General features: G+C 42.8%; 2 protein-coding genes across 4 annotated transcripts in view; one reads left to right on the forward strand and one right to left on the reverse strand.

Annotated features, from left to right (window-relative positions):
- The window catches only part of INTS7 (integrator complex subunit 7), a 130,411-nt gene that overhangs the window by 71,219 nt on the left and 37,963 nt on the right, over positions 1-21,229 (forward strand). The window lies entirely within an intron of this gene.
- DTL (denticleless E3 ubiquitin protein ligase adapter) overlaps positions 1-21,229 on the reverse strand; it is a 33,155-nt gene that overhangs the window by 10,362 nt on the left and 1,564 nt on the right. For 2 of the 3 annotated variants that reach the window (XM_074949297.1, XM_074949295.1), the window contains exons 3-11: positions 18,180-18,278; positions 17,737-17,798; positions 17,526-17,646; positions 16,404-16,469; positions 14,087-14,202; positions 13,202-13,275; positions 11,307-11,410; positions 9,856-9,960; positions 4,860-4,972 (exon numbers count right to left, since the gene is read on the reverse strand). In XM_074949297.1, coding sequence (XP_074805398.1) covers positions 4,860-4,972; positions 9,856-9,960; positions 11,307-11,410; positions 13,202-13,275; positions 14,087-14,202; positions 16,404-16,469; positions 17,526-17,646; positions 17,737-17,798; positions 18,180-18,278 — 860 coding nt within the window. Of the gene's footprint in view, positions 1-4,859; positions 4,973-9,855; positions 9,961-11,306; positions 11,411-13,201; positions 13,276-14,086; positions 14,205-16,403; positions 16,470-17,525; positions 17,647-17,736; positions 17,799-18,179; positions 18,279-21,229 lie in introns of those variants that run through there. The other variant, XM_074949296.1, reaches the window with a different exon arrangement.

The raw sequence follows: 21,229 nt of genomic DNA on the forward strand, positions 1-21,229 counted from the left end.
TGGTAGAACTTCAGAGTTACGAACACCAGAGTTATGAACTGACTGGTCAACCATACACCTCATTTGGAACCAGAAGTACACAATCAGGCAGCAGCAGAGACCAAAAAAAAGAAGAAAAAAAAAAAGGAAATACAGTACAGAACTCTGTTAAAAATAAAACTACAAAATATAAAGGGAAAATATAATAAAAGATTTGACAAGGTAAGGAAACTGTTTCTGTGCTTGTTTCATTTAAATTCAGATGATTAAACGCAGCATAGTAAAGTTTCAAAGCTGTATGAAGTAATGTTCAGTTGTAAACTTTTGAAAGAACAACCATAATGTTTTGTTCAGAGTTATGAATATTTCAGAGTTACGAACAACCTCCATTCCCAAGGTGTTTGTAACTCTGAGGTTCTACTGTATCTTGGAAGGTATCACTTATTCCCAAGAATTCAGCACAGTCTCTCTGCATTTATTGAAAACAATGCTCCACATAGAACTGAATGGCTCAAAGCAGGGGAGAAATCAATTTCACACCAATGACATGAGTAAAAGTAGTTACTGTCTGACAGTTACTTAGTAGCCTATGTGAAATAAGTTGGTGGCCTCAGTCCAGTTCCTCATGGATTTGACAGCCACATCTAAAAAACACACCCTCACAATTAGTACCCTATTGGCAGTCTTGGCAGAAAGGCAAGGGACTGAATAAGTTCTAAGAACAAATTAGCATTTTGCTCCTAGAGGTGAAGCAGCTGGGTCAGGGTGGAGTGTATTGACAGTGCCTGGGAAAACTTGCTTAGGACTTTCTGCTATACATAGGACTTGTCTCCAGGGATGCACAAGCACATTGCTACATTGAATAGCACGGTCCATTTAAGGTTCCAGTAGCTCCTATTGGGAGCAAGTTTGCCTACTCAGATTCTATGCTGAGTAGAAGGTGACATTTATAAAGCAACAGGAAGACTTAAACCCAAGACCTATTCAAAAAGGAGCTGAATTTGGTAGTTTTCTACTTGCTTCAGAGCTAGTAGTTCATGTAGTTGGCAAGTTCCAGTGTGTCTCCAGCCAGCTAACCTATAATTAACTTTACAATAAGATAGCAACACAGTCAAGGCTCCTTGCAAAAAAAAAAAAAAAGGTTATGAGTCCATACAGTACACACACTGATTAAACTGAACCCCAATCTGATACACCTTTGAAACTGAACCCCTATTTGATACACCTTGCTCCTGACCTACAACAGCACCAATCTTTATCGCCGCTCACGAGACCAGCGATTAACCAGAGACTGACTTAGCTGAGGCTAATATTAGCCCTGCCACAACCAAGCAAGAGCAAGAAATCAGATTTAAGGTTCTTTTTATTTTGCAGACTTTCAGCAGGTTTCCTGAAGTTATGAGTCACCAGTAGCAATGTGACATTAGATGTGGGATTTGCTCTGATGACTAAGTAAATTTAATAGATTCTTTAGCAAGTGGGAAAAGGCAGTTTTATTCACAGATTTACAAGGAAACATGCAAAATATCAGGGAGGGCTTCTAGTTTCTTGATCCATTTCCTTTTCTTGTCAAACTTTGATTTCTTGCCATGGCAGCCTGAAAAGCTGTAGTTAAGATTCTTAAGCAGAGTATTTAAAGTTTGTCTGAACTAAAGTAGTTCATAACAGGCTTTTTTTTTTTTTTTTAGTATGTGTATGGCATGCTGGAGGCAACCACTTGACTAAATATCTATTAAATGCCCTGTTGAGAATATAACCACCTCTGCCAAAACATGCAATACCATGGAAACTAAAATCCCATTTAAGGAATAAACGGAAGGAGTTCTTGGTACAGAGAATTGTATCTGAATGGTTCTGAGGGGGAGGGAGGAACAGTGCACAAACTAGGTTGCCGATGCTTTATCCTTTGGGTTCTGGTAAAATCAGCATCACAGGTGCTTTGTTCCCCATATGTTATTATGTCATTAGGATGCCAAAATGTACATATAGGTATAAAAACAGATAGGCAATTGGCTATCTATTGGGATTCAGGATATGTCTTATATTATGTACACATCAAACTGCACAGGAACATATGAAGCGTGACACTAAGTCAGACCAAGGGTCCTCCTAATCTGGTATCCTGTCTGCTCTGACAGTGGCCAGTACCAGATGGTTCAAAGAAAAGTACAGTTATGGAACCACCTGGCTGTAAAGGAAGTTTCTTCCTGTTCCTGGTCAGTTAGTGGTTCAAAGTCAGATGTCCATTTTAAAATAAATACTTTCCACCCCTGCCCTTAATGCTAAGCTGAATGCAAGGGTTCTTACAGATGCAACTTATTACTGGGCCAGCAGTTACTTTTCTTGAAGTGCTCACCAGATGCAAGTGATGTCACATGCTGAAACGTGGAACCACAAGATGTTCCTTGTCTGGTCAGCAATAACCTCTGTCCATGGCATTTCCTGACCTAGGTACAACATCCCACTCCTGATCAAGAGTCTCCTGGAAATGTCTTGGGTGGACAATGTCCTCATTAAATTACCTTTTACCTACCTCTGAATTTGCACAGACAGCGCCTCTTCTCAGAACCCCCTCCCAGTTTGAAAATATGAGGCTAGCCTTTGTCTCTTTTGGCAGCTCACCTGTATGCTTCTCAGAGCAGCTGGTCATATATTTTCTACAGCACTGATCATCTCAGTAGTATGTTTACATCAAAATCAATAAAGTCTGGCAGGCTTCAGGGCACAGGAAGGAATCTGAGTAGGTAGAATTTGTGATAAGTTTTCGATTGTCGGAGTAGAGAATGCTACCACTACATAAAGTGGCCACAGGGTTAACATAATAATGGTCATCTGACCATCCTTCATATATTTGTTTTAATTAATGTTTGGCATCCACATGCTACAGCACTGGGAATTTTATAAAAATAAACAGATGGATTTTAAATCCATTTTTTCTGAATTTTATGAAGCCCTTCAATATTCCTGTGCTGTTCCCAGCATAGTTTCCAGGGAACCTTTTTAAAAACATGGACTTGAAATGTGCAATGCAAGATGACACAGCCTGTTTGCTGGATAAGCCTGGTACGTTATGAACCACTGAAGGGCCTGGCGTGGATAAGCCTAAGTGGATACCTATTAGTTTTGCTATGAAAGCAAACACATCACTGTGGCACTGCTACTCCTAAATAAGCAGCCATGAACCTTACAAGAACGCTTCTCTCAGACCCAAAATGGCTACGAGCCTGAGCCAAGACTGCAGTTGTACATACTCTGAACTCCTAACTTTGCTTTTATTTCCAAACCCATCATGAAAAGAGACCAGGCCGGGAAAGCAGGTCAGGTTCGATTTTAGGACAACTGACTTTGCCAGCGCCTGATATTAGAAGGTACATATTGAGTTAGGTATGGGCAGGAGCGAAAGCATCACATCAAATACATCATTTGGTAGTGAATATGAGTAAACCAAGGAATTCAGAAGTGCTCGTGCAAGTGTGTTTGAAGCCAATTGGCTGACTGGATATAGGTCAGGTGAGTCACATTTAAATAGCTCTCTCTTATCCCCTGTAAGGAGATGAATTTTGCCTCTGAGGAACAGCAGACAGTGTAGAGGTTGCACAGTGCCATGAAAGGGTTACTTGGGGGAGGGGGGCTGGCAAAGGGTTTGGACACGGACCGCAATATTAGAGATGAAAGTGACGATTCATCCTAATGTGGATTAAGTTGTGGTTGGTACTTAAATAGGTTCCTATCTATTGAAATCTACCACCACAGGTTAGCTGCCAGGATAAGAAAATCCAAGTAAGAGAACTATAACTATACAGAGAGGGAGGGAGATAGGTAGGTGTGTGCGTGTGCGCAATATTGATCAGGGACGGCAGGAGCTTCCTGCGTGAGAGTGGCTGCGTTTAGGCCAATGGTGCTAATGTAAAATGGAGACAGCAATAACAATTCTAAGATTGAGAAAAAAAGAGTCTCATGGCCAGTTAAGATGCAGGATTCCAAATTCACTGATTTCCTGCTCTTACAATCAATATGCTTCTAACTTTACCCCAGGAACAGTAGTATGGTATTGAAAGACACCCCAGCCAGAATTCATTGCAGCATTAAACAGCATAATCTGAAGAGTTACACAAAAAACTTACACAAACAGTCACCTAAAGATTCTACCCATTTGTCTCTTTGTCTGAGAATGCCTCTCTTATCCACGTTCCTATGTGGATGAAACCCCACAATCCCTCCCCACACGACCCAGCGAGGAACAGAACTTCTCTCATTTTGAAGGCCCTGCTATTAACATGACATTTGCATTTCCTACACATCAGCTAGAGATGCCAAGTGACTAAGCTCCTCAGCTGTCAGCCAGCATTTCGGAATTTTGCTGAAGGCTCTGGCTGAGTCCTTGCCATAATACAAAGGTTTTAACTATTGCAAATTAAGCATGAGAAAAAGCTATGTCTGAAGCAAGAGCTTATGAGCTGGAAAACAAAAGTGCCCCTTAAAACAATTAAGCAGTTAGACTCCACTAATGTGCACCACTGCTAAATATGAACCAAGAACCTTCTACCTGTCATAGCTGCTGAATAAACAGAAAGAAGATTTTAATGCCCATTAAAGCCAGATTAAGATCAGCAACTTGCAATAATCAGCAGTGATGAGAGACATAGTGGTGGCGGGAGGTTAGCTCTGTTTTACATTAATAGTTACATTCAAGTTTGACAGCTGTATACACTGGGCACAACATGCAAGAAACTAAGCCTGTGCTGCTTTAAATGGGACCCCTGCTCCCCACTCATCTCCATTCGCTATGTGAATGTGGAGAGCAAACAGAAGGAGAAAAGGGAATAATTCTGGGCCATCAGGTTGGGTCTTTGTGTCTGGGTTTCTTTCAAGTGTCTCACCTTCCAGATGTAGGCACTCTGGTCGCTTGAGCCACTAACCAGGAACTGGTCATCTGGGCTAGTGCTGGACTTGACATAAAAGGTGGAATTCTGGTGTCCACTGAAGACTGCCACTGAGACAAAAAAAAAAGTAATAAAAATAAATAAACTCAGAACAGAATTCTGGAGTTCACCTGGTTACACAACTAGGGCTGACATTACAGGCTTTTCCTGCCTGTTCACATAGCTCAAAAGGCAGTGGTTATACAGACTCCCTTGCTTTAGGGCCTGAAGTTTCATCCACTAACTAGCAGAGGGCACCATTCCCTTTTGCTATCAACTGGCCCCTCCACAGCACAGTGGTGCAGTCATCTAATAGCTTTGTTAAATCCTCTCCTTCCCGTGTGACAGCTCCAGGCAAAGACCTCCTCTGGGCCAAGCCCAGGCCCCTCAGTCAGCCTCTTTGTCTCCTATTCTCAGGGCCACGAGTGCAGCTCTCCACACCACCCCCAAAAGAATGGGGAACCCAGTAATTGTTGTTAGCTAAAGACCTGGCTTCTACTGAAACAGTGGAGGAGGCATTTGCTCCTCCCCCTTCTTCCTGCCAGTGCTTTATTTCTTAAGGAGAATATGTGCTGGCTCAGAGACAACGGTCACTTGCCTATTTTTAAAGTCTCAGTAACACCTTGCCTGAACTATTAAGCCTTGAAACTACTGCCCTGAATAGCTGCAATCCTTGGTATGCCAAGAACCGGAAGTTCCAGCAGCCAACACGGGAGCAGCACACAGATCTAGAGCACTCGGCCACTCTGCACACGGGCTTCTTATCAAGGTAGAAAGGGCAAGTTACCCAATTTAGCATGATGTGTGACTGAGGCCCTCTGCCAACACTGGCATACGGAGCTAGGAAGCGAACTGTGAACGTCGTGGTGTCTGATTTACAGCAATACAGTAAGAACTGAGAGTAGCAGTTTAGCAGGTGTTTAGTTACCATGAAACTAACAAGCTTTTCAATTCATTTACCAAAGCACTTACAAATACAAACAAATAGAAACGGTATTTGTTTGTATTTGGAGTATTTCATGAACTTGCATTTACAAAGGTCACCACACCCCGCGCGGATCCTGTGGCTCTTGCCAGCTTTTGGTTCAATGCAGTATACAGAGTGACAGGCTGCGGCATGAGCTTGCATGCTGGCCACAGGAACAGATCCCACTGGAGAGCCATTTCCCTACTTCCTCCTCCAAATTAAAAGGGAACAGAATTGATTCAGACAGAGCTACAAAAAGAAAAGCAACAGCAGACCCTGCTGGTTTTCTAATTATTGAAGTGAATCTGCAAGAGTCTGCTGCCCTCTGCAGGGCTCAGAATAGGATGGACACATTCTGTTGGGCTGAGAATTCTTTGAAACAAAAGTGAAATGTTTTGCAACCAATAATATGAAATCAAGATTCGCCTCCTAATGCATACAAGTTAATAGAAGCTACTGACTAAATTCAAAAGCCAGACTGGAGACTGTCCTGTCCCTCTAGGACTAGCGCTGAGTGCATAATTGATTTTGTGGCTGAACTGAAAAATGCCCCAAAAATGTGTTTAGTTTCACACCAAAACTGATTTTTTTCAGATTGTTACCAAAACATACAAACCAAACAAATTTTGTTCAGCTTGACTGGAACCATTATTTCAAAACAAAATGTCAGTTTGAACCAGTTCATTTTGAAATGAAATCTTTAAAGGAACAGCTGACTTTTCCCATTTCGCACCCCTCATTTTTTACATGGCCGAAATTATTTGCTGAATTCTACACCAATTCAGGAATAGTCTCCCTGAAACTGCATTTGTCTGTGAATTTACTATTCAACTGAAGAAATTTGCCCAGCTCTATTTATAAACCTTATACAGGAATTATAAATTATTTAGTTTTTGTATAGAATAGGTAAGTTCAAGGCTCTATATAGACATTATCTAATTAATCTTCCTTGGGGATAGTCATCAGTGTCAACATCTCCATTTTAAATACAGGGAATTGGAGACAGAAAAATGGAATGACTTGCCTAGGGCTGCACAGCAAGTATTACTAGAACTCAGACTTTCTGTTCATAGTGCAGGGGTCGAAAATGATCCACAGTGTAGGAAAAAAAATATAAAAGATCCTTCTAGACACCTCCTCACCCAGCCTCCCAATCTTATGCCCTCTCTACAGAAATGACTGCTATTTAAACAAAACTATACCTAAGGATGGTTGTATGGAGACAAGCTGAAGATAAATTAACATGATGGTGCTGTTGCTGGTTAGTTAACACTCCTCCCCTCCCCCCCGCAGTCTGTATGTTCATTAGCACAGAAATCTGATCCGTGATTTCTCTTCTCCGAGTGGCCAGGTTTGCCATTCTTATGTTTCCCCTGTGTTGTGCTATTGAAGAGGCAGGACCACACCTAGGGAAGAGAATTTCCTTCAGGAGGGCAGCCTGGTGAAAATGCTTTCAGAACTGAGAAATAGCATATCTGACATCAACAGCTAATCTGGTAATATTGAGAACTGCCACTACTGCTCAGTTCTGGAAGCATTCTCACTGGGCTGTCTTCCTGAAGAGGGTACAGAGTGGGGCCTTGTTCTTTTGAGTTCTGTTGGCAGAGTGACTAAGAAAAGTCTCTGGAAAGTCTCTAAAACAATGCTATTGACTGGGCTACATCTAGTAAGAAGTGTCACTGCTTATTGCGGTGAAGCATTTGTCAGTCTCTTACAGAAGCAGCTCTGTGCATCACAATTCATTAATCACTGTGTTAGCATAAAGGTCACAGAGGCACAGCCAAAGCCATCTGAAAAGATAGTCTGGATCCCTGCTGAAGACCTCATATAGTGTAGGAGTGTTCTGGGGACTGTTAAAAAAACTCAACTCAGAATGGTGATGTCTTAAGATCTTTTGAGAAAATTTATCATCAGACCACATGCATTTCTGTAGAACTCATCAATGAAATTGTTTTTAATTGTTCACTTTATTAATATAACTTCATAAGTAAAGTTTTATGAATGAAACTACATTCATTCATAAACCCAGGTACCCCAATAACTGGCTAATTGAGTTTCACTTTCAATCCAATTGCCGCTTAAATCGCTGAAACTTACACTGTTTCAACAGTGTAACTTCTGCTCACTGTTTGCCATTCGTTATACTTGTCTCTACTGTAACTCAAACTCCATTTTAAAATGCTCACTCCATTTTGTAAAAGCTTGCTGCAACCTTTATTTTTGCAAAACCCTGCTGTAATCTTATTAGTTTAGTTTAGATGTGTGAATGAGGTATGTATAGATGATGGAATCAACCTCCAGCCCCAGCCTGTCCTGATGAAATAAAGTGTAAACACCCAACAACTGAAGATGCAGACAACAGCCCTGACAAAGTAAGAGGATCCACCCTCAAAAGAAAAGAACAAAAGTACATTGAAGAAACATCAAAGCCAGATCCTAGGCTGAAAGTCATATCTACAATTGACAGGTGATCAATCACATGGAACCCAGAGGCAGGGTGACACAGCAAGACCTATAGACTCTGGATTCAAACTAAAGCCTACAGAAAGGATGGGTGAGATGGAAGACTTAGGAGGGTAACATTCTGCTGCCAACATGAAAGGGCATCAGTGCACGTCCAACAGAGACCCAGCTCTTCCTTGTGCCCGGCTTTCCTGGCCAGTTAGCCGCCACAAGCTACGAACCCAAGCCACGAACTCAAGCTACATTCAGGACTGGGAACTATACAGCAGCTGCAGAACCTGTGCGTGTGTGTGAATGAACGAACGTGTGAATGAATGTGAAACCTAATGAAATGTTATAGCTATAACTGACTGCCTATGATTCTTTTAGTATTCACAATAAATGTGACATTTTGTCTTATCCCCTTTAATAAGATCCTGCTGGTTTTTATTTTATTGGTATAACATTTCTTGTCCTCATACATTAAGTCTTAATGAAACTTTAGAGTTCAGAGATGGCACTAGAGCGTGGGGCATTTCAACCCTGAGTTCACTGGTTAAAGTGTGCTTTACAGGGGTAATGACCAGATGCTAAACATTCCTAATCTGGTAGCTGTGGTCTCTGAGGCCTTGTCTACGCTACCGCTGTAAATTGACCTAAGTTACACTACTCCAGCTACATGAATAATGTAACTGGAGCCGAGGTAGCTTCAGTCAACTTATTCTGGTGTCTACACTACGCTGCATTGATGGGAGACACTCTCCCGTCCCGTCGACTTACCTTACTCTTCTCATTCTGGTGGAGTACCAGAGTCGACCAGAGAGCACTCTACCATCAATTTAGTGGGACTTCACCAGACCTTCACCAGATCAACCCCCACTGCATCAATTACAGCAGCGTTGATCTCCAGTAAGTGTAGACATGGCCTGAGTGAGCTAGTGGCCCTAGTTCAGTTCCTAGTTTTTATGCCAACTCCATCACAACGGATCTGAGCACATCACAAGAACAGATATCGTAACAGATGCTCTTTGTGGGCAGTCTCAGAAGATACAAAGGAATAAGTAGGCTTCTCGTTCCTTCAGGCAGTCCCTCCAAAACAGGGCACAAGTGATGGGGAAAGCTTGCATTGCTACTAATCTCATTGTGCCTGGTAGGTAGACAAATGGCACTTCAGTCTTCAAGGGTTAAAAGACAGAATAAACTTTGCACATCCTTGCACTCTCTACCAAAACTGCTAACAAAGGGTTCCAGTTAGTGCCAGTTGTAATGGTGGTTTGTGTGGTGTGGATATCCAGGCTGAGACCAAACTAATTTCATACAGGCCACCAAATCATCATCCGTTTGCATCAACTTTACTTTCATTATTGACCTGGACCGAACTTGAACTAGATGTGCAAGAAGAGGTCTGTACTCCTTTAACAATACCCTGAGCCATCCTGACCCCAGATTTTAGGAGGTGCCTAACTTGTGGCTGAAGCTTAGAAGCTGCATTTTACAGTGTCAGTCTAGCCATTTGGCAACTGTTTCCATGGGTATCATTCTTACCTGGAGTGGTCTTTAAACTTGTCATACTGAACATGTAAATATTGTCATCTGTGCAGTTAGCAAACAGACTGGTACCAGTGGAGTCCAAAACCAGACTAGAATATCCTGGAGACAGAAAAAGAAGGTCTGCATAACCAGTAATTCCAAAAAAACAAAGAGAAGGCTTCTGGGCACAATTCTGGGCATCTCTATTACATGTGACGTTACTGGGATATTCTCACCCCTGAACTCTCCCAAGACTTTACGGAGAAGTTTAGAAACCATCCATCTCACCTATATAAACTGGACTTTCAAAAGCAGCAATCTCACTGGCATTTGTAAAGTTGGATTTACATGGGTAACAAGAACATCCAGATATATAAACAGTAAAAGATTAAATAAATAACCACCAAGAGTTTTGGAAGGAACATAAAACTTCATGCTGCAGGGCATAAGCCAACCTCTAACTGATTAGTTAGGGTTCCAGGGAGAAAAGCGTTCCTTGTGTGCACACCTGCGGCAAGATTTCTTTCATCTTTTTTGGAAGCAGCTGGTGCTGGACTCATACTGTCAGAGACAAGATACTGAACTAGGTGGAGCACTGGTCCGATCCAGTATGCTATTCTTGTGGAGTTAGGATACAAGGATTTTAATCAGCTTAAGTGCAGAGCAACAGAAACAAAATAAAGATTCGCAAAAAGAAAAGGAGTACTTGTGGCACCTTAGAGACTAACCAATTTATTTGAGCATAAGCTTTCGTGAGCTACAGCTCACTTCATCGGATGCATACTGTGGAAACTGCAGAAGATATGTCTTCTGCAGTTTCCACAGTATGCATCCGATGAAGTGAGCTGTAGCTCACGAAAGCTTATGCTCAAATAAATTGGTTAGTCTCTAAGGTGCCACAAGTACTCCTTTTCTTTTTGCGAATACAGACTAACACGGCTGTTACTCTGAAAATAAAGATTGTTTATAATAAGCTGGGCCTTAAAGTGCGGTTCTAGTGAAGAAAGCTACCATGTAAAAATAGCAACTTCTTACTCAGTAGATCTGCTCCCTATGTGTATTCAGAATTAGAGCTACTTACTTTTCTGACCAATAGAAGTTTTACCGTGTTTACAGAGCCCACACAGCAAAGAAAGAAGGAGCTGAATTTGGTTTTAACTCATTCATCATCACCAAGTTAGCTAAGTTCAGATTGCAGGGCCATGTTCTCCACCCAGTTGCTTTTGTGCAACCCCACTGGAAAGGCCCACAGGAGTTATTATTACTGGTTTGGTAATACAGAAGCAGGAGAAAAAGCTTGACTTTCCAGTGCTGGCTGTTTAAAAAAAAAAAAGTCCTACTAAAACAGGCCAGTCAGATCTGGAAATCACTGACACAAGACATGAATCCCCTCCAAGCCATCTTCTTTCACATCATTTTTCAGATCAACCTGCAACTTTGAGGAGTAACATCATTCAATTGCTTACCCAGTTTGCGAGTGCTGATCCCAGGGTAGCAGAATGACTTGAACGGCACCGGATCCTGCCGATACATGGTGTAGTTCTTGCGCAGGTCCCATACTTTGATTACACTGAAATTCAAGATACAGGCATCTTCAACTTCTACACCTGCTACACAGAGCTGATAAAAGCATTCTACAGCAATCAGAGGATGGCTCCCCAGCACTTGAACCCAGTGAATCTAGAAATGCAGCATGACTGAAGCAAACCAGAGCTGAAGCCTGCTGAGAGAATGACAACTGAGATTGCTGGGCTAGGCAGTGGCAGTTTCACCTTCCAGAATGTTCTATTTTTGCAACCAACAGAATATATTTAAGGCTAAAGCATGGAAGTTTTTCAGTCCAAGAATTAGGGTTCAGAGGGAACTGAGATGTAATTTGACCCAATGAAATAACAAACTAAGTCAATTTTCTCAGATGAAAACTAAAATAAAGAGGATGCACTGACATTTTGACAGTCATACTGAAAAAGCTCTTCAAGCTTCTTCCTTGCTCTCCAGGAGCAAGCCTCTGACCCAGCAATGAGCTCCATGCAGGTGGGCCCCAGCCCTGTTGACTTCAGTAGCACTCTGCTTGTGTTCAGGGATCTGGCCACATGGAAGCGGTTGCAGGATCAGAGCCTGAGAAGGTAATCTCCACATTAACCAGAAGGACAGTTTATTAGCACTCCAAGATATACCAACAGACCTGGGACCCCAAAAATGCACCCTCTGTAACTCAACAGTTTTTTTATCCCGTGCAGCTCATTAGCTGAAGAATAATATTTCCACTCAGTAGTCTGACAGCTTCCCCTAAACAAAAATGGAGGTGCTAGAACAATTAAAACAGCATCCATCTAGTACTTGGTTATGAAGCTTGAAAGAAAACTCAATCACTTGTCATGAAAGGCAGCAATACCTTGGGTTCACCATCACAACCCATTTTAGGACACCAGGCTTTTAAGGAGATTAGTCACATAAGGCCCATAATTTTAACATACCTTTACAGGAGTGCTCTTTCCAAGCCAAGTTTTTTTAAAAAATTCATGGCTTGCCCTACTAATTAAAACCCCAGTAAGGAGGCGCAAGAAACACATTCGGAAGTCGTAATGCAATCCAGCAGATTCAGCACTGGTCTGGAGTCGGAAGGCCTCCTAGGGTTTGTCTACACTGCAATTACACACCTGTGGCTGGCCCACATCAGCTGGCTCAGGCTCACGGGGCTATAAAATTGTGGTGTAGATGTTCGGGCTCAGACAGGAGCCTGAGCTTTGGGACCCTCCAGCCTGAGCCATCTACACCACAATTTTACACTCTCACAGCCTGCGCCCAAGTTAGCTGGCATGGGCCAGCCACAGGTGTTTAACTGCAGTGTAGACATACCCTAAGTGATTTTGGGAAAGCAACCAAGCTGCTCTTTGCCTCAGTTTCCCCACCTGTAACATGGGGGAAATGCCTGCCCACCTTTATGAAGAATTTTAAACTCTACAGATGAAAAATTGCTATTATAGTGCATTGCTTTCTTAAAAGTGATGCTATCAAGCTGCATTTAGATGTAAAATTAACATGGTTAGAGACCTTTCTAATTGGCAAGTAGAGTGAATTTCCCTAGGCAGTTAAACAAGGCATCTCATCTGCCCACGTGCCAGAATACCAGAGCCTGAGCTTGCCTTCTGTTAGAACCATTCATGGCTCTTATTGTCCACTCTAGATTTTGTTAGATGGACAGTCAGTAACGCTTGAGATGCTCACCAGCAATTTACTGCCATTCAAGCAATATGTAAAATCTACTGGGACCCCTACAATTTCTGTTCAGTTTCTGCCTGTGCCACTGAGAGGAAAATTCAGATTAGCTCAGAAAAACATCCATTCTCTCTCTCCTCACCCATCGACAGCTCCTGCAGAGATAAGGGTGTGTTCATCTTGAAGCAGCACCACTGTCACACTCTGCTGGAAATCCTAAAAGGAAAAGAAAGCTATTTGTTTTCTGTCAGAGTCAGCAGAGATTCTCTGCAAAGTTCAAGGCCAGCATGAATGTTTGGGAAATCAGTTCACTCTTCCTCCCAGACAGATTCATTCTGAGTTCTGCCAAACTGTTAACCAGCCACAGTCCTGCTTTAGTAGTGGCTCAGTCCTTGGATTCCACCACGGTCACAAAGTTTTTGTTGCCCAGCAAGTTAGTCACCATAGGCAGGAGGCCCAGGAGCGCTAGTTGCAATTTAGGACACTGGGTTCAAGCCGCCCCGCAAATAGAATTCCCACAGAGGTCAATGGGATTGGGCTAAGATTTGAAAACACTCCTCGCAGATTAGACATAGTAGAGCTCTCGCACCATTGCATTTAGTGGATGAAATAGGCACAACTCTTACTCCCATGAGTTATAAATATAAAAGCACGACAGTGTGAATAGCTTCCTGAAAAATCTTAGAAGCCTAGGAATGGAGTAATGCTGGGCACTGATCCCTCCAAAGTAAAAACACAAGCACATACCCGGGGAAGAAAGAACATACGATTTGCTCAAGGATAACTGGATCTCATATTTAATTTCCAACACAGGTGACCCAAATTGATCACAGTGTCTGGTTATAAAACAACAATAGAGATCAGGCTTTGAAAAAGATAAGCTTATCAGCATTTCTATCCCATTCAAACTAGATAGCTCTCCCCAGTCGAGATGCTCTCTTGTTCATTACTTTGCAAAGCTACCACAACACAAAATGCTATCTTGGGAAGTAGAGTCCTAGATTTCTTTCACCTTCCAAATTCTTACCACTGAAGGGGCAAGTCCTCTGAGATTCTGCTTTTTCTTCTTGGGTTTGGAGAGTATCTGCTTGTCTACTATGTTGTGGGCTCCTCCAATTTGATTCACCTGTCTGTAAAATCCATCTGAAAGACAGTTCCAGGAAGCCTCACTTATTACTGCTAGATTAGCTCCCATTTACAGCCATAGTTTTAATAAAAATAGACACAGAGTAGAAATACATTCTAGGAATGAACTGAGAGTGACCTTTAGTTTCATTCATATACTCTGCAAACAAGCATTTTCAATTATTTTAAATACTGAATAGAAGCAGGAAACAAAGAACATGAGCATATATTGCAATAGCTGCCATTCAGTCAGGACTCTTCAATAGGTTAAATTCTTCCTGATTAAGTGAAGTGCAAACCATGGTTAGCCCTTTAGGACAGTGAGTTCTACAATTAATTTCACTGAAGTATCAGTTTAATACATTTAAATCCTGTTGATTTAACAACATGCAGTCATGAGGTTTATTAAATACAGTGTGTGTCAAGTTTCTAAAAGTTAGCACTTACATAGCACTTCATTAATGTTAGCTAAATTGTGAAGGGAAATACATATGATCATCTAGTCCAGTGCAGGATTGCTCCCACAGTACGTTTGTAGTGCTTTCTCCAGTCTGGTTCCAAGTACAATGAAGCTGATAAATTTCATTGAGGAGACTCAGTTTTTTGTTCATTCATCACTCCTGCACCTATCATCGTGGTGTCTGAGCAGCTTACAAAGCCATCTGACTGGTCTACAACTAACCCGAGTTCTGTCACATATGGTGCAGCTTAGTGAGGGTGCTTTGCCCATGTGTCAATGCTGAACAGGTTTAAAACCAATGTTATGGCATCATTTCTTGCATGAGAGTCAGACAACTGTAAAGTAAAATCTCAGGCAGCTAGTTCTTGGATCAGATCTTTCCTCTTTTGATAGTACTCACTGAAATCACAGCAGTTAGGCCATCTATGAGCTCACAGCCCTAACCCTCACACACTCTCCTTTCTGGTTGGTCTTGGACATTTCTCTAACAATTTTTTTTTTCCCTGCCTGATCCAGTGAGTTGAAGTCCCCAACTGATTGGCAAGAGCAAAGGCATAGTGGAAGTGTGGAGAACAGCATGCACCAAGAGCTGTTTCCTCCAGATGGGCCTCTTGAGAGTCTGGACAGCAAAAGCACTGATCAGCAGCTGAGAACAATTTGTAGCAACTCTAACTGTGAACAACAGACCAATTATTAAACAATCAATTTGTAATCACCTAGAGGATAACAGGGTTCATAGAATCATAGAAGGTTAGGGTTGGAAGGAACCTCAGGAGGTCATCTAGTCCAACCCCCTGCTTGAAGCAGGACCAATCCCCAATTTTTGTCCCAGGGTTATCAAGAATAACTACCACAGATTTGTGTAAGAACAAATCAGGCCAAATCAATCTTATTTTCTTCTCTGACATGGTTTCTGGCCTAGTGGATGGGGGGAAGCAAGACAAGCGATTTCATATTAGTAAGGTTTTTGACACAGTCCTACATGACATTCTCATAAGCAAAGTAGGGAAACGTGACCTAGATGTAATTACCATAAAGGTGGGTGTACAACTGGTTGAAAGACACTAAGAAGGGAGAGGTTGCAAACACTTTGGAGGACAGGATTAGAATTCAAAATAACCTTGAAAAATTGGAGAATTGGTCTGAAATCAACAAGATGAAATTCAATAAAGAGAAGTACAAAGTACTGCACTTAGGAAAGAAAAAAAAAATCAAATACACAACTACAAAATGGGGGGTCAAGTGGAGGCAGGACAAGAAGTAATGGGCTTAATCTGAAACAAGGGGGATTTAGGTTAGATAGTAGGAAAAACTTTCTAACAATAAGGGTAGTTACACTATCAAACAGGCTTCCAAGAGAGGTTGTGGAATCCCACTCACTGGAGGTTTTTAAGAATTGCTGGACAAACACCTGTCAGGGATAAGGCTTATTTGGTCCAACCTTATCTTAGGGGTGGGACTTGATGACCTCTCAAGGTCCCTTTCAAGCCCTACATTTCTGTAATTATGGCCCACAAAACATATCAATACAGAGACTTAGGCAAATCTGAGAGTGCCATGAAAGTGGTAATACCCATTAAATACAGAAAAATCAGATCCTTGGCTTTCTCCCACTAAAGCAGCTTTTCCCCCAAATTATTCATGTCCTGTTTAAGGGGCTTTGCCTGTATTGCAATAAACTGCATCAACCCCAAAGAATAAGCTCCAATACGGAACACAAACCACCAGCCCCATTACACACATCTGAAAGCTCACCTACCTTTTTTGTTGCACCTGGTGTCCCAGAGCATGACGTTTCCATCTCTGCCTCCAGTACAGAAGACAGCTGAGGGAAACATATTTATTAGCTTCAAAAAGTTACAAATGTTCATTTTAGAAGATTAACTGAAGCCAGGGTGGCACCATCTCTGTGACAATGCCCTGCGTCATCTGCCTGTCCTAGCCCTAAACCTGGCAACCACATCTCAAGGCTGCAGGCTCACTGCTAAGGTGGTAGATTTAGAATCTGAGGAAAGGCAGCCTGCTGCTTGGTACTGTTTGGCAAAGGAGATTGGTGGGTTTTTCCTTATTACAACTGACCCACAGGCAACAATTGAAGATAGTAGCGTATGAATGTTCAAGGAGAACTGAATGACTTAGGGGACCTCCAACTTTAATAGCTTAAATTTGGCTCAGGTTCGTGATGACAAGAAGTTACCAGCATTAAATCGCTTTCTGGTGTTCCATGCAGGAGTAGCTAATCTTACTATAGTTCAGGGGTGGCCAAACTTACTGATCCTCTGAGCCGCATATGATAATCTTCAGAAGTTCAAGAGCCAAGCTCGCCTGCCAGTTTCAGGGCTTCAGCCCTGCAGGAGGCACCGCCTGAAGCCCCAAGCCCTGGCAGGTGCTCCCTGGAGGGCTGAAACCCCGAGACCCCCCCTCCCCTCAGAGCAGAAGCCCCTAGCCCCACCACCTTGCCGAAGGGCAGAAGCCCCGAGCTCCACCCCACCCCCCAGTCTGGTGGACAGAGAAGCAGGGGGAAGCACGATGGAGGCTCCACGAGCCGCACTTTAACTGTAAAAAAGCCACGTGCTGCTCATAAACTGTGGTTTGGCCACCCTTGTTACAGTTCCTTATGTATAACTACATAGCACAGACACCCTTGTTGACAACTTCAGCCCAGAGACCACTAAAACTGAGTGGTCCTGGAAACTTAACCAGACTTTCACCCCAGAGAAGGTCTCTACTGGACACAGTTGAGCCACATTGGAAGGGCAGTGTGAGAAAGCCTACTCGGGCACTGCCTGTGCTACAAACAGTGGGTTTTGGCCTCCAGAGATCTCATCAGCACTAAGATTTACTTTAAAAAAGAAATGGGGAGAGAAACATGAACATTTACCTTTCTCAAATTTAGAGAAAGCAACTGACTTGAGGCTGCACTGATGACCTTTACATATGCCAAGCAGCTCACCAGCCCTCACATCCCACACTTTGGCTGTCTGGTCTCCTGAAGCTGTAACCTTGAGGGGAAGAAATGAAAAGATTTAGTCATTCTTTGCATCGTTCACCAGAGCACTAAAAATAAAGTCAGAGAGCACAAGTCATCTTACAATCCTGTGTTCCCCAGGCACCCAGGCAAGGTCGAAGACCGCATTTGAGTGAGCCAGCCACTCTGAAGGAAAAACAAAGGCTAAGATTAGTTCAGACCATGCAAAAAGTAGGCATCTTGGAAACACACTGAAGTGTGACATTCACTTGTAGAGAACTATGAACATTTTTTTAATCCAACATTCAAAAGACTACATTTTGTGGCTTGTCAACAACAGCTTTTCGCGGGTGCTAAAAGCAACATGGGACAATTTGTTTAGAAGAGCAATACTAGGGACATGCCCACACTACTGCTTTAAAAACAGAAGCCATGAAATTACAAAGAAGGAATGCAAGTACTGCCCATATTTAAGTATTAGTCAACACAGCGAAAGCGCTTTTTGCTTCTAACAAATCGTGCCCATTTTTTACATCAAGTTCAGATCTTGCTCTGTGTTACACTTACCTCTAAAGATCTGCTTGCCACTGTTTTGGGTTTCAGTATCATAAAGTCTAACAAAGCCTTCTTCATTTGCAACTGCAAGTACATGCTCCAGATCTGAAGCTGAAAGACAAATGATTGGAAGTTATGTTTTTTGTATATTAAATAGCTACCTCAATGTTTCCTTCCCAAAAGAGAACTGCAAACAAATTACTTAAATAGAATACACAGCAATTGCACAACTTTGGAAAAAGTAATTAGCACTTACATAGCAATTTACATCTTCAAAGCACTATATAAACATTAATGCTCTATAACAGAATATGAATAGCCCACTTTACCAAAGGGAAAACAGAAAGCTTACATGACTTGCCAAATGTTACAGTGAGATGGTGGCAGAGCTACAATTAGAACTCAGATATTCCTAATTACTAGTCCCCTGCTGCCTCAGTAGTTTATAAAGAATATCAGAATGGACAAATTAGAGAACTGGTCTGATATCAATAAGATGAAATTCAATAAAGACAAGTGCAAAGTACTACACTTAGGAAGGAAAAAATCAAATGCAAAAAAAATCAACAAAATGAGGAATAACTGGCTAGATGGTAGTACTGCTGCGAAGGATCTGGGGGTTGTAGTGGACCACAAATTGAGTATCAGTAAACAATGTGATGTAGTTGCAAAAAAGGCTAATATTCTGGGGGGTATTAAGAGGAGTGTCATATGTAAGACATGGGATGTAATTGTTCTGCTCTACTTGGTAATGGAGAAGCCTCAGCAGGAGTGCTGTGTCCAGTTCTGGGCGACACACTTTAGGAAAGATGTAGATAAACTGAAAAGAATCCAGAGGACAGCAACAAAAATCATAAAAGATTAAACAAACTTGACTTATGAAGAAAGGTTAAAAAAAACTGGGCATGTTTTGTCTTGAGAAAAGAAGACTGAAGGGGGACTTGATAAAAGTCTTCAAATATGTTAAGGAGTGTTATAAAGAGGATGATGACCAATTGTTTTCCATATCCAGTGAAGCTAGGACAAGAAGTAATGGGCTTAATCTGCAGCAAGGGGGATTTAGGTTACATCAGCAGTTCTCAATCGAGGGTCTGTAGCCCCTGGGTGGCCTTGAGCCCTTTCTGGGGGGCTGCGGGACCCCGTGGCTGGAACCCAGAGCCTGAGCCATGGACTCCCCTGCCGTGGGGCTGAAGCCAGAAGCCCTGGCGCCCTCCACCGTGGGGCTGGAGCCAGGAGTCATGGGGCTGAAGCCCCAAGCACTGGTTGCTTCCCCTCCCCACAGTGCCAGAGCGGAGCAGTCCCAAGGACAGCTCCACACACCCCCACTTCCTCCTCTCCCTGCCCCTTGGTCAGGTCAGAGGCGGGAAGCCGGAGCCTGGCAGCTGCTGCTCTGGCTGGTGCCATGGAGTGGGCAGCCGCGGCATTCTGTCTCCCGTTGCTGGGGCCTGGGGTTGCAGCTGCTCCTCAGCTCATGCAGCCAGTAAGAGCCACCTAGGCAGGGGGACCCGGCTCTGTGGCTGGCAGAGCCCTTGGCGAGCAGTGACCACAGGGGAGCCCTCCTGGTGCACAGCCCCTAGCTACCCCCTTCCTGCACCCTAAGCTACTCCCCTGACCACACACAGCCCCTAGCTACCCCCATACCTGCACACAGTCCCTAACTACCCCCTCTCTGTATCCTGAGTGGTTTTCAAACTTTTTGAGCTGAACTCCCACCACACACAACTCAGACAGGCTGGGTGGTCTACTGAGGTGAGTCAGAGGGTGGAGGTGACGCTGCCACCATGTACCCTTCCATGCGGAGCTGGCCCAAGCCCCGTCGGCGCCTGCCCCCACAAATAGAAGTCAAACTATGCCTATGTCCAAGGGCCCACCCCCTGCCCCGCTGGGCCCTGGAGTTTTTATAGCATGTTGAAGGGGGCCTTAGAAAGGAAAATGGTTAGAACCCCTGGGTTAAATTGTAGGAAAAACTTTCTAATGATAAGGTAGTTAAATTCTCAAATAGGCTTTCAAGGCACGTTTTGGGATCCCCGTCATTGCCCAGAACAGGTTGGGCAAACACTTATTAGGGTGATCTAGGTTTATTTGGTCCTGCGTCAGTGCAGGGGGCTGGACTTGATGACCTCTAACGGTCCCTTTCTGCCCTACATTTCTATGATTCTATTGACTTATTTTATCCCACAATTTTACAGATTCTAAATGCAAAATGAGCCTTTAATTTCCCCTTAACTTTTATGAGTCAAATGTTTTAGAAAGAGTTTCTTCCCTAGATTCACAGTAAGGTCTTGGATTTGATCAGTTAACTCAATGTCACAGTAATTTGGGTTCTTTAATATATTTGTTCCTTGAATAAATCTGTTAGTTGAAATATTACTTTTACGCAAAATGGTTTGATAGTGCAGACAGAATAACAAATTCCAAAGTGCAGAGGAAACAGATATCCTATCATTATTTGATGCTGTGAGGTTTTTAGCATGACCTCTGGATTTGGAAAATAGCATATAAGGGGGACTGGATTGCTCAGGGAACTAGTGCTGCCAAAGTCTCCTCTCAAGGATGATGGTACAAATCCAACCCAAATGTATAGTGGTCAAGAGCCAAGGCCACCTGATAGCTGCCCAATGGTCCATGGAAAATTAGTTGACTTAGTTCATTTCTCATGGACAGGTATGCTCATCACCAAAGCCAGCACCTAACCACTCTTACTACTGACTGTCACCTTATTCACAGTGTTGAATAAATATAAAAAATGAACTATCCTCTACACCCTTTGGTGGTCCCTCCAGGCCAGGGTTGAGACTGGGGCAGAAGGAGCAGTGTGGAAAAACTTGCACACCTAATGTCAGTGCTATACCAGCAGATAGGGATTTCGGTATCCAGAGCTGTCAAATAAGCCAGCAACTTTCACCTATGCTACACTCATAGAAAGACTTAAAAGGTTTTTTATTTAGTAAGAAGGGATACATATGGGATTTTAGTAGCACATCTTCCTCCTCACCAGTTTCTATTTACTACTAGTCACTCTGTTTCAGGTCCTAGTTACTTATGAACCAAGACCAACTGGC

This window comes from Natator depressus, chromosome 3, assembly GCF_965152275.1.
Source record: "Natator depressus isolate rNatDep1 chromosome 3, rNatDep2.hap1, whole genome shotgun sequence".
NCBI lineage: Eukaryota > Metazoa > Chordata > Testudines > Cheloniidae > Natator > Natator depressus.